The sequence below is a fragment of the Salvelinus alpinus genome, chromosome 7 (genome assembly GCF_045679555.1).
Source record: "Salvelinus alpinus chromosome 7, SLU_Salpinus.1, whole genome shotgun sequence".
Taxonomy (NCBI): Eukaryota; Metazoa; Chordata; class Actinopteri; order Salmoniformes; family Salmonidae; genus Salvelinus; species Salvelinus alpinus.
In genome coordinates, this window is record NC_092092.1 from 22360995 (window position 1) to 22373285 (window position 12291).

General features: G+C 44.4%; 1 protein-coding gene across 2 annotated transcripts in view; it reads left to right on the forward strand.

Moving 5' to 3' along the window:
- The window catches only part of desi2 (desumoylating isopeptidase 2), a 53131-nt gene extending 45936 nt beyond the window's left edge, over positions 1-7195 (forward strand). The window contains exons 4-6 of one of the 2 annotated variants that reach the window (XM_071409429.1): positions 3308-3449; positions 5090-5216; positions 6188-7195. In XM_071409429.1, the coding sequence (XP_071265530.1) occupies positions 3308-3449; positions 5090-5216; positions 6188-6309 (391 nt within the window). In that variant the 3' untranslated portion in view covers positions 6310-7195. The remainder of the gene's footprint in view (positions 1-3307; positions 3450-5089; positions 5217-6187) is intronic. The other variant, XM_071409428.1, reaches the window with a different exon arrangement.
- The last annotated feature ends 5096 nt before the right edge of the window (positions 7196-12291 follow it).

The window sequence follows — 12291 nt, forward strand, 5'->3', positions numbered from 1 at the left end:
GATAGCACAATTCGTAGCATGTTTTGATACAAGAAGCGGGAGTGAGTTTTTAGCGAATCAGAATGCAGAGCACAATGCACCAAAAAAAAAAAAAAAATGCATTATGAAAATCCGCGAAATAGCGAATCCGCGATAAGTGAACCGCGAAGTGGCGAGGGATCACTGTAGTAGAATGTTATGAACCGACACTGAATCGTAGGAGCTATGTGAAAGTTGGACGGAAGAATGCCCAGTGCTGGTTACCTGAGATGCCATCATCTCACAGTCCTTTGTAGGTGTCCACTATGACTTCCTTTGAATTGGAAAAAAGTTGCTTTCAGAACAGTTATTGACAAAAGTTTTGCTCTCGACAAAAATACACAAATGTACCTCCATAGCGTATAACAATTTGCCTGTGAATAACCAGACCTTCATACAAACTTGCTCTGCAAAATTCTTGACGCACACCTGAAGGTGCTGCCATATCCTGCCAGCACGCTCACAAGCGAGCCACTCAGGCGCAGAATGACACGTGGAAGAGGGCGAGGAACGAGATGGGAGTAACAACAATTTGTTGGGAAGGGGAGCTAATAGCTGAACAATGGACTATTCAACCTTTTACTAAAGAATAGTCTAATAGCCGAGCTAGGTGTGAACCCCACCTATCACAGACCAGATTTGCCCTAACGACCAAGGGATAGCTTGCTACTCAATGTAATAAAGTAATGACTTTTCAAATAAGTTACCTTACACGTTATGTTGGCTGACAATTTGTTAGCTACGCTGTCCTTATGAACCACATAGCATATCATTACAGCAGTATGTACCGGTATGTTAGCTAGCTACCTAACGTTAGTAATTATACAACAAACTTGCCAGTATATTAACTATAGGCTAACTACCCAACGTTTATTGACTTGATTATTCCCGTCATTCTTAGCGTGGTTAAATGGTATAGTCGTTGTGCGTTGTCAATGGCCATTCGGGTGCTTTTGTAAATTTGCTCCTACTCTCTGAGTGTACCAGAGTGCAGAATAATGCATTTACGAGCGCTCAACACCCGTTGAATATGGCCGGTGCCAGTAAACCTCGGCAAAAAAGCGTAATTAAATTGTTTCCAGCAGTCACCAACGCTCTGGTTAACACGGAAACTGCCTAACCAGCTCTGCTAGGGCGAGTAAAATGGTTAGTGGACTCATTTGTGTCTGGAAGTAGCTAGCAAGCTAGCCAACGTTAGCTTGGGTACTTGACTGCCGTTGTAATAAGAATGTGTTCTTAACTGATTCCATATGTGTTATTTCATAGTTTTGATGTCTTCACTATTATAGAACGCTAAAATCAACCCTACTCCTCAGCCCGTACGTCTAGTGTGCGCTCCGAGAGCGAAACGGTCTGAATTTACAAACTTACAATCTGACAATACTCTGAATTTATGAGCGCAGGCACTCCAGATTGAATTGAAGAACACACCCAAAGTCGAAAAATGTCTAACTAGTGATTTGTTATGCTAACTAGCTAGCAAGAAGTTGCATACAGTAGCAACAGCATCAACTTCTGGTAGAGAAGGCAAAGAGCTAGTACGCTCAACTGAAAGATCTGTTACCCTACAATTAGGGTTTGGAAATGTTATGCCCCTTAGATATTAATTTAGAATCCTCCAATCGACTTATGCTGTAGCCTACTCCCGACCGTCACGTTGTACAGCGCCATATTTGTACACACCTACTCATTCCAGGATTTTTCTTAATTTTTACTATTTTCTACATTGTAGAATAATAGTGAAGACATCAAAACTATGAAATAACACATATGGAATCAGTTAACACATTCCTATTGACAAGGACAGCCTACTCCTTCCTCTCCGTCGGGGAATTGAACCCCGGTGTCCCGCGTGCCCTCCCCGTCTCTGGTAATGCCAATATGGAAGACTATCGAATGCTTCTCAAAGTTGCCCTCTGGTGGTCAAACTAATACTAACTTGCATTAACAGAAAAAAATGGCTGACAATTAAATAACGTGCCACAGAATGCACCGCAGTATGACACAACTTTTAAATGAGGAACCACTGTACGGTCACTGTGGGGACGACATCGTCGATGCACTTATTGATAAAGCCAATGACTGAGGTGGTATACTCCTCAATGCCATTGGATGAATCACGGAACATATTCCAGTCTGTGCTAGCAAAACAGTCCTGTAGTGTAGCATCCGGGTCATCTGACCACTTCTTTATTGAGCGTGTCACTGGTACTTCCTGCGTTAGGTTTTGTTTGTAAGCAGGTATCAGGAGGATAGAATTTTGGTCAGATTTGCTAAATGGAGGGCGGGAGAGCTTTGTATGCATCACTGTGTGTGGAGTGAAGGTCTAGAGTTCCCCCCCCCCCCCTTTTTTCCCCCTGGTTGCACATATGACAGTTAAGCAGCCCCATGGCACTGGAGTGTCTCTGCTACTGAGTAGAACATGTTCTAAGTAAACTTTGTGTGTTTGTGTATCTGCAATAGGAGGATACTTCTGGGAGAGACTATAAACACCACAGTAATGTTGGTTGGATGACGCAATTGTTTTGGCGTTCTACTTTAAAAAAAAAACTTGCAGTATCTACTATAGAATAATTTCCAGGGGTTGCCTTACTATTGTCATGCCCTCTCACATAATTCCTCCAGCATGCATTTCCAGGTCTCTTTTCCTTAACTTACCTTTATCTATATAGCTCTATGTCCACTTACTTATTTGTATATAATGTATGTGAACTCTGTAAACTCCTGTCTGTATTCTGTCTCTAAATGTTGTCCTTCACGAGCAGCACCATAGCACCATATCACCAAGTACAATTCAGAGAGTGTAAATGTCCTTGGTGAATGAAGGTGACTCTGATCTTCAGATTATGGTGGTTGTTGAGTGATGAGGCTGCTCCTGTCTTAGTACAGCAATGCTCCGAAGATACTATAGTGGCTAACACTGTGGTCCACTTCTCCCCCACGGCTCATTTTGGTTAGGCTGAGTCACTTCTGTGAAGATGAAGAGCTTCATCTATAATTGAAGTGAACTCTGCCTGTGTAGTCATTGCGCAGATGGGCCGGTCTGTTGTGTAGAATCCATGCATACAGTAGCATTTTTAATCTAAAAGATGACAAAGGGTAGATTAAGTATTAGGCAACATTTTACATCCGCAAAACTGCCCTTGAGCTCGGCAAAAAATCTTGAATACTCACAATAAGTAGGAATTATAATTTCTCATGGTAAAATATAAAACATTTTCTTGTATGATGAAAAAATGTGCTTAGAAGTGACCTTCTCTCTCTGTGTGGATCCTGTTCCTGGCATCAGAGAGGCCATTGTTCTGGGCAGCACAGACTTCACAGAGGAGGATGTGGAGCGCATCATGGAGGAGCTGGGGAAAGAGTACAAGGGAAATGCCTACCACCTCATGCACAAGAACTGTAACCACTTCTCCTCAGCTCTGTCGGAGGTAAGGTATACTCTGAACATACCCACTCTCTCTTGCTCCCTCTCTCACCCACTCACGTACATATATTATTTATGCCCAAGCTCTCCTTAAGGAAAGACATAGGCCTATATCCCTGTGTTGTCCAGGGTGCGTCACAGTGGTCCACATAAGACAAGCATCCCCCCCCCCAGCTCTTCTCTTGTCACCAGGGCTGGGCTAGAACATTCTAGGTCAGTGTGCCTGGATGTAGTGCCACTTTTCCCTGACGTTGAACCTGCCAGGTGCCAGGTCCAGCCTAGCACAGTCTCACAAAGAGCAGAGAAGGAGAATACCTCACCTCCCACGGGCCAGACGACAAATATCTCAACCTGTGTTAGTTCAGTGCATTGAGTAGAAGCCAAGCAATATGAGTTTATAAGTAGTGTTAGAGCAGATTGGTGGAGCGGGTGAATAATGAGTATGATTACACCCAGCATCTGTGTGGCAGACAGGGATTAGAGAGCTCTGCTACAAGCCCAGACACACTGCCCCAGCTGCCAGGCCTGTCATACATCATTGACAGAAACTCCTCCTGACTCATACACCTACATATGCAAATACAACACACACACACCTACTAGCAAACACCTACAGACACACTCATTCTCACACACATGCATGCTCACACAATGCATAGGTTCTTAATTAATACCGCTACAAGGTTACCCCTGGAGACGGGGCCTCTTCCCTTCTCTGGGCTTTGGCCTCATGCTTACTAAAGTAACATCCTCCTTGGAAGAGAAATTAAGCTTACCATAACATTTGCTCTGCTCTATTTTACAATGTGACTGAATAGAATTCCTTGCATAGTTAAATGTTTTCTTTTTTCTACTGTATTATTGACTGTATGTTTTAATGTTGATGTCTCTGACACTGATGATGTCTCTGACACTGATGATGTCTCTGACACTGATGATGTCTCTGACACTGATGATGTCTCTGCATTTGAAAGGCAAAGGCAGTGGGCCTGATGACACTCTGGATAAGAACATATTTACAGTGAAACCAGCTCCTCTTCCTCCTCCCCCTGAAGTGTAGAAACACTCATTTACCTCATTGTCTTGTTAACACTTCTACAACCACACACGTCTAGTATGACAATGTATGGCTATATTGTGTAGACTGAGTCAGAGTGTTGTTTCTAGTCATTTATGATTCCCCCCCCCAAGAAATTCTGTGTTTAATATAAGCAAATCATTATTCAAGATGTATCTATGCATAGCCTAGATATGTACACTTGTTGTAGAGTCCTCTCCCTATTGGATGATAGAATTGTTCAGGAATAGAATGGGAATGTCCTCCCCCGGTCTGCCTCAGGCATGCAGCGCTTCTCTCCCTTCCTTGTTGTGTGGGAAGTATCTGTTTGACAGTTTCATTTTCTGCCAGCCTGATTTGCTCCTGGGATTATGCACGTTTGCTCCGCAGTGAAGGAATCTGTGAGAGAGAACTTGGAATGGGATTAGCTCTGCAAAGTCCACCACAGATCCCCATCTCTAGATCCCCATCTCAGATCCCCATCTCTATCCCCATCTTTATTTCAGACCTGTAAGGTTTCTGTACTGAAATCCTACATCCAGAACGGCAGCCTGTAATTGTGTTTTTCTCTATGTGGTCTATTTTAGGTGATATTTTGCAGAAATGAAGATACTGTTTGGGAGAACACAGCATTCCCACTGAAACGGATTACTCAACCGTGGAGAATCAGTCCACTGATTGGTGGCCTAGTTCTCATGGGAAGCCTATATAGACGTATGTTTGTCTGTCATTGGTAGCCTACATCAAGCCTCATGAGCTTTGTCTTGCCTTTTCATGTGAAATGTAGGCAAAGACTAACAATCACATTGTGCATTTGAGAACATGAATGTCACTGCTCACAAGGATGTTAACCCATGCACAATTGAAGCCCATCATAGCAGGCTTGTTTGTGTCATTAAGGCTATTTTATAGCTCCATCCCATCAGGCCAGGGCCTCCAGAATGAGGCAGTGGGAATGATTATCCTCCTTCTCTTCTCTGCCTCAGTGCTGCTGCTGTTATCACACTTGGCTAGTTTTTCACAGCCAGAGGCGTTTCCCATCCAAGACTGGGTTTTTCCAAAATGGAATAATTCAATTTGATGTCAGGAGGACTAAAGATAAAATCTACAGCTAATACCGCTTTGAAAGAAAGGGCCATTTGTGTTTCTCTGCATTTACTGGGTCAGTTGTTTGGTGTTCGCTTTGGACCACAAGGTTTGAAAAGATTGGTTTTATGGTTGCACTATTTTCACAGGAAATATATTTTTATTCTGATGTGAGAAATTCTAAGAATGTCATAGGTGTTAGAGAAGTGATAGGGGACAGATAACAATTCACATAGATGTCTTTGTCAGAGTCTCGAACAGAAGTAAACTCTTCCATTCACTGGGGTGATAAAAGGAAAGGTCCTGGCTAGTGTCCATTAATGAAGTCATTACATTGTAATGATGTCCGTACTTAGCAAGACGATACAGACACACTATTTTCACATTGAAATAGCACCCAGTCCATCAGATGAATAAGGGTCCAATTGAATACAGTCTAGTGCAGTTCATTCTAATACCTCAAGGACCATTAGCTCTATCCTGCTTAGCAGGGCCAAATGCCTTACCGCTACAGTGTCATCAGATCCATTTCCAGTAAGGCCTAGCACTCTAGTATCAGTGCTGCATGTCTCACTGTTCTCTTCCTGTCTATCCATCAGATCCTGTGTGGCAGGGAGATCCCACGCTGGGTGAACCGGCTGGCCTACTTCAGCTCCTGTGTGCCCTTCCTGCAGAGCTGCCTTCCCAAGGAGTGGCTGACCCCGGCCGCCCTGCAGTCTAGCGTCAGCCAAGAGCTCCAGGGGGAGCTGGAGGAGGCAGAGGACGCCTCCGCCTCTCTGGCCTCCATGAGCTCCATGCCTTCCTCCTCCCTCTCCTCTTCTTCTCCCTCCAGGCTGCCCAGAGTTCCCCGACATCAGCCACGCCGATAGGACTAGTCTCAGGGTTCACCATCGCCTTCAGTGACAGGCTCCGGCAGGGCCCCCCCACATGGACAGGCTTACTGTACTGTACACCACTCTGCCAATAGACACTACCCCAAACCCTACCCACCCCCTACCCACCGTCCCTGCCTACTGCGCTCCTGATGAGACTTGCCATCCACCAGCTGCATTGAAGCCCCGCCTACACTGACTTGACAGGCAGACTTGAGGTAATGGCTACAGGCTCAGAGTACTGTTGTTTTACATATAGAAAAACAACATTCAGATCATGTTTTGTCATTTCTTCATTTTATTGGCCTTTATTTTATATACTCAGGACTCAAAAAAATTCTTCTTTTGCTTTTCTGACACTTTAGTCATCACTCTATATAGCATTTTTAATCCTCTTTTGTTTACAATCTGTTTGTGTGTGTATGTTTTGAGTGTGTTTTACGATTATCGAGAAGCTACCACCTGGGCCAAACTCCTCCACACTTTTCTTACAACACACACAGCTGATGTCTACCCCCGTGGCAGCTGTGCCTGAAGATTTTTACTGTACCTGCTCGTTGAGCTCTGCACTGTTTCTCTATAGTTGACCTGTTTCTCTTTGTAAAGCAGCGTACTCCTTCTTAACCTAGAATAACTAACTTACTTTAGATGTTTTCCACTGTTTTTAGAGTCTTCTGTGTAACTGAAAAGATTTGTATCCCATTTTAAAGTTATTAAAGAAAAATATATGACGTAGATTGTTGTTTTAATGAGTTCTAAACTAAAGGTATTCTCCCTACTGAGCATGGTGCTGATGTCAGTATAGCTTAATTACATTTCAAATAGCCAGGAGGGAGTCAGCCTATTTGTATGCGGACTCCCTCTTCCTCCATCTGGGCTGCTGCTGTTGCACTTGACTGCAATAACATCTCTGTGATGGAAATCTGATTGGCCTCCATTGTTTGGGATTGTACTTGGCACGTACCTATGGCTATTGAACAACACTCAACTTGTATTAACATGACTTTTCCTGTTGAAGTAGCAGTTGTTGCCCAAACAGGATATTTTCCCACAGTATATGAAGGCTCCAGACTGATTAATGTTAGCAAAGAGACACTGTAGATTTCCCACCATTCATGACTCCAAAAAAAACTAGATTCAAGCTTACTGTATTTTCTCTCAAGATGATAAATGTTCTGTGAAACTGACCAACCTGCTCAGGATGTGCTACCTCAATGGGGATTTTCATGGAACTTTGTCAAATGTAGAAGTTCTGGAAAAGTGAGCTGTCCTTCATAACTCAAAAGCCATAGAGCTAACTACTAAATGTAATTCTTAATATTTACTCACTGTGCCTTTTTGACGCTAGATACGCAATCCTGTTGGCCAGAATTTTCCATTTGAAATGAGGTAGCTTAGATTGTCAGACCGCCAGGTCCTTGATCGGTTGCTGGCAGTGTCAACTGTTCTCATTCAGATCTCTGTGTTGACATGTTTTCACCAGCCAAGGCACCAAAGGACCAAGTCCCCTAGATCTACTCTGTGGTGGTGACGTGAGTGACACACTGCAGATATATCTGTCGTGATGGCCTTTTCCTCTGGAAGTCCTGTTTCTGTTACACCTCTGAGGTGTGATGACCCCTAGTGGAGTATTGAACACATTGCTCTGTGGAGTTTAAATGAAAAATATCTCCATGAACAGTGCTCTCTGTAGCATCAGTTTATTGAATAATGAGAATGAATCTATTGAAAATGATCTATCAAAGTCAAACAACCATTTAAAAATTATTCCTAAGCACCATTGTAACAGGAGAGGACGATTATTGACAGAATTGAGTAATTCTGAATTTGAATTGATTTATAGTCAGTGTTAAAGGCGGGTCTCAGTGACCGTCTCTGACAGAGTAACCACAGTCTGTGTCTCCTCTGGCCGCCTGCTCAGCTTATTTTTACAGCAAAGTAAGGACTCCACTACCTCTCTGGGGCCCTTAGTCATGAAGATGTAGAGGAACGGGTCCACTAGAGGACTCAGATACAGCAACAGATTGGCAATCAGCCCTAAGTAGCATACTTCCTCCTTCAACGACTCGAGCAGAATGTTCAGAATGAAGGGAAGAAACAGCACGGTATAATTGGTCAGGATTGCCGCCAGTACACCCACAGACCTTTTTTTCTCCAATGTTGAAGTTGACCTGAAACATAGCAACACTCTCCACGAGTCGAGGAAGAAAAACAACAGAAAAGGGAAGGGAGTGAGAAGGGCCACTGCAAACCAGAACAAGTATTTAAACACTGCGAGGGCCAGAACAGCGGAGGGCGCTCCCCACATAGCCAGAGAGATGATGGAGGACTGTTTAAGCTTGCTGCAGCAGCTGTAGCACTGGGGGTACGCCACCAGCAGGTGTCGCTCTTGTGCAATGCAAACCATAAAAGTAATGTTGGATATGATGCCAAAATAGAAGATCAGGGTAGCAGTGTCAGCCGATAGGATACTCCCAGTGGCAGCCTGTGGTCTTCCAATGAAACTGAAAATGTCTGAAACAAGAAGGCTGATGACATGGACAGGAACAGGGTTGGGACCCTTGACCAGGTTCTTCATTGTGTAAAGGGCCAATCCAATGGCAGGTAGCCCAATGGCAAAGGTTATCCAGCCAATGACCTCAGCAACACGGTCAAAAGTAGTGTCGGTGTTGTTTGTGTTGTTGTTAACAGACCCTATATTCATATCTTTATCCATGGGGTTCTGGTCACTTGAGGTGGTTTATGATATATTTTTGTGGTGTTTAGTTGCATTTACCGGTATAGTCATTTTGTGACCGTGTCCTCATCTTTCACACACTAGAATGACAGCAACAGGAAGAATGTATTAAATACCTTTGGAAGGAGGATGTGTACAACATTTTAAGTATCACATTTGTTTAGTCTATCAGTGACAGCCTATAGTACATTCTAGGCTACAAACAACATAGGCATTCTCCCAATATCACTTCTATGTCACTCTACTTGTCTTCTTTATTAAGACCATGGTCTAACTGTTGCTTAAAGGCTACTCATATACTTCTGTCTCGTGTTCATGGATATTTTATATTTAAAATGTTTCCTGAATTCCATTCATCCCCATAGCATTTAGATCCTTTGGTATTGCCTCCCCCTGCCAAAAATAGACCGAGATAATCCATGCCCTTACCTGAAGTAGCTTTGGAGAGAACCGCATGGAAAGAGCGTTGTGAGTTCCTCCTCAGTGTGTTTTACCTTGCTGTTGATGGGTGAACGTAAATTACTGTACCTGGATGATCCCCACAGTAGATGATGCGTCTGGTACCAGGTCCGTGCTATGAATTGGATTGATTTGCTTTTGGCTTTTTTATATACATGTTTTATTGGTGCTGAATAGCATGGTCACTTATCTTCCTAGAACTGCTAGATAAGCAGTTTCACAGAAGCTATACAGACTCACATTTCCCTAAGTTCCAGTTGAGCTATGCTGATGGTAATGAAAAGAGTCAATTTGCATTTTGTACTTTGCTCAGTCTATAAGCCAGGGCCTAGTTCCTCCTAACAGACACTGATGTCATTTAAAGACATTCCTGGAACATATCAATGAATCTTAAAGAAGCTCAGTTGTCCTAACCAACAACACTCAAGAGTGGTTGAACTCATAAACTTCCCTGTCAAAGAACTACAGTACCAGTCAAAAGTTTGGACACACCTACTCATTCAAGGGGTTTTCTTTTTTTCTTTTCTATATTGTAGAATAATAGTGACGACATCAAAACTATGAAATAACACACATGGAATCATGTAGTAACCAAAAACGTTTTAAACATCAAAATATATTTTAGATTCTTCAAAGTAGCCACCCTTTGCCTTGACAGTGTTGCACACTTGGCATTCTCTCAACCAGCTTCACCTGAAATGCTTTTCCAACAGTCTTGAAGGAGTTCCCACATATGCTGAGCACTTGTTGGCTGTTTTTCCTTCTCTCTGCGGTCCAACTCATTCCAAACTGGGTTGAGGTCGGGTGATTGTGTTGGGCATCTCCGGCGCGGCCCACGCTTGGATTGCGTCCTACCTGACAGGTCGCTCCTACCAGGTGGCGTGGCGAGAATCTGTCTCCGCACCACGTGCTCTCACCACTGGTGTCCCCCAGGGCTCTGTTCTAGGCCCTCTCCTATTCTCGCTATACACCAAGTCACTTGGCTCTGTCATATCCTCACATGGTCTCTCCTATCATTGCTATGCAGACGACACACAATTAATCTTCTCCTTTCCCCCTTCTGATAACCAGGTGGCGAATCGCATCTCTGCATGTCTGGCAGACATATCAGTGTGGATGACGGATCACCACCTCAAGCTGAACCTCGGCAAGACAGAGCTGCTCTTCCTCCCGGGGAAGGACTGCCCGTTCCATGATCTCGCCATCACGGTTGACAACTCCATTGTGTCCTCCTCCCAGAGTGCTAAGAACCTTGGCGTGATCCTGGACAACACCCTGTCGTTCTCAACTAACATCAAGGCGGTGACCCGTTCCTGTAGGTTCATGCTCTACAACATTCGCAGAGTACGACCCTGCCTCACACAGGAAGCGGCGCAGGTCCTAATCCAGGCACTTGTCATCTCCCGTCTGGATTACTGCAACTCGCTGTTGGCTGGGCTCCCTGCCTGTGCCATTAAACCCCTACAACTCATCCAGAACGCCGCAGCCCATCTGGTGTTCAACCTTCCCAAGTTCTCTCACGTCACCCCGCTCCTCCGCTCTCTCCACTGGCTTCCAGTTGAAGCTCGCATCCGCTACAAGACCATGGTGCTTGCCTACGGAGCTGTGAGGGGAACGGCACCTCCGTACCTTCAGGCTCTGATCAGGCCCTACACCCAAACAAGGGCACTGCGTTCATCCACCTCTGGCCTGCTCGCCTCCCTACCTCTGAGGAAGTACAGTTCCCGCTCAGCCCAGTCAAAACTGTTCGCTGCTCTGGCACCCCAATGGTGGAACAAACTCCCTCACGACGCCAGGTCAGCGGAGTCAATCACCACCTTCCGGAGACACCTGAAACCCCACCTCTTTAAGGAATACCTAGGATAGGATAAAGTAATCCTTCTAACCCCCCCCCCCTTAAAAGAGTTAGATGCACTATTGTCAAGTGGTTGTTCCACTGGATATCATAAGGTGAATGCACCAATTTGTAAGTCGCTCTGGATAAGAGCGTCTGCTAAATGACTTAAATGTAAATTGTGGAAGCCAGGTCATCTGATGCAGCACTCCATCACTCTCTTTGGTCAAATAGCCTTTACACAGCCTGGAGATGTGTTGGATCATTGTCCTGTTGAAAAACAAATGATAGTCCCACTAAGCACAAACTATACAGGATGGCGTATCGCTGTAGGCGTATCGCTGGTAGCCATGCTATTTAAGAGGGCCATGAATTTAAAATAAATCAGACAGTGTCACCAGCAAAGCACCATCACACCACCTCCATGCTTCACGGTGGGAACCACACATGCGGAGATCATCCGTTCACCTACTCTGCGTTTCACAAAGACACTGCGTTTAGAACCAAAAATCTCACATTTGGACTCATCAGACCGAAGGACAGATGATTTCCACCGGTCTAATGTCCATTGCTCGTGTTTCTTGGCCCAAGCAGGACTCTGCTTATTATTGGTGTCCTTCAGTGGTGGTTTCTTTGCAGAAATTCGACCATGAAGGCCTGACACTGAAGCATTTATTTGGGCTGCAATTTCTGAGGCTGATAACTCTAATGAACTTATCCTCTACAGCACAGGTAACTCTGGGTCTTCCTTTCCTGTGGTGGTCCTCATGAGAGCCAGTTTCATCAAAGCGCTTGATGATT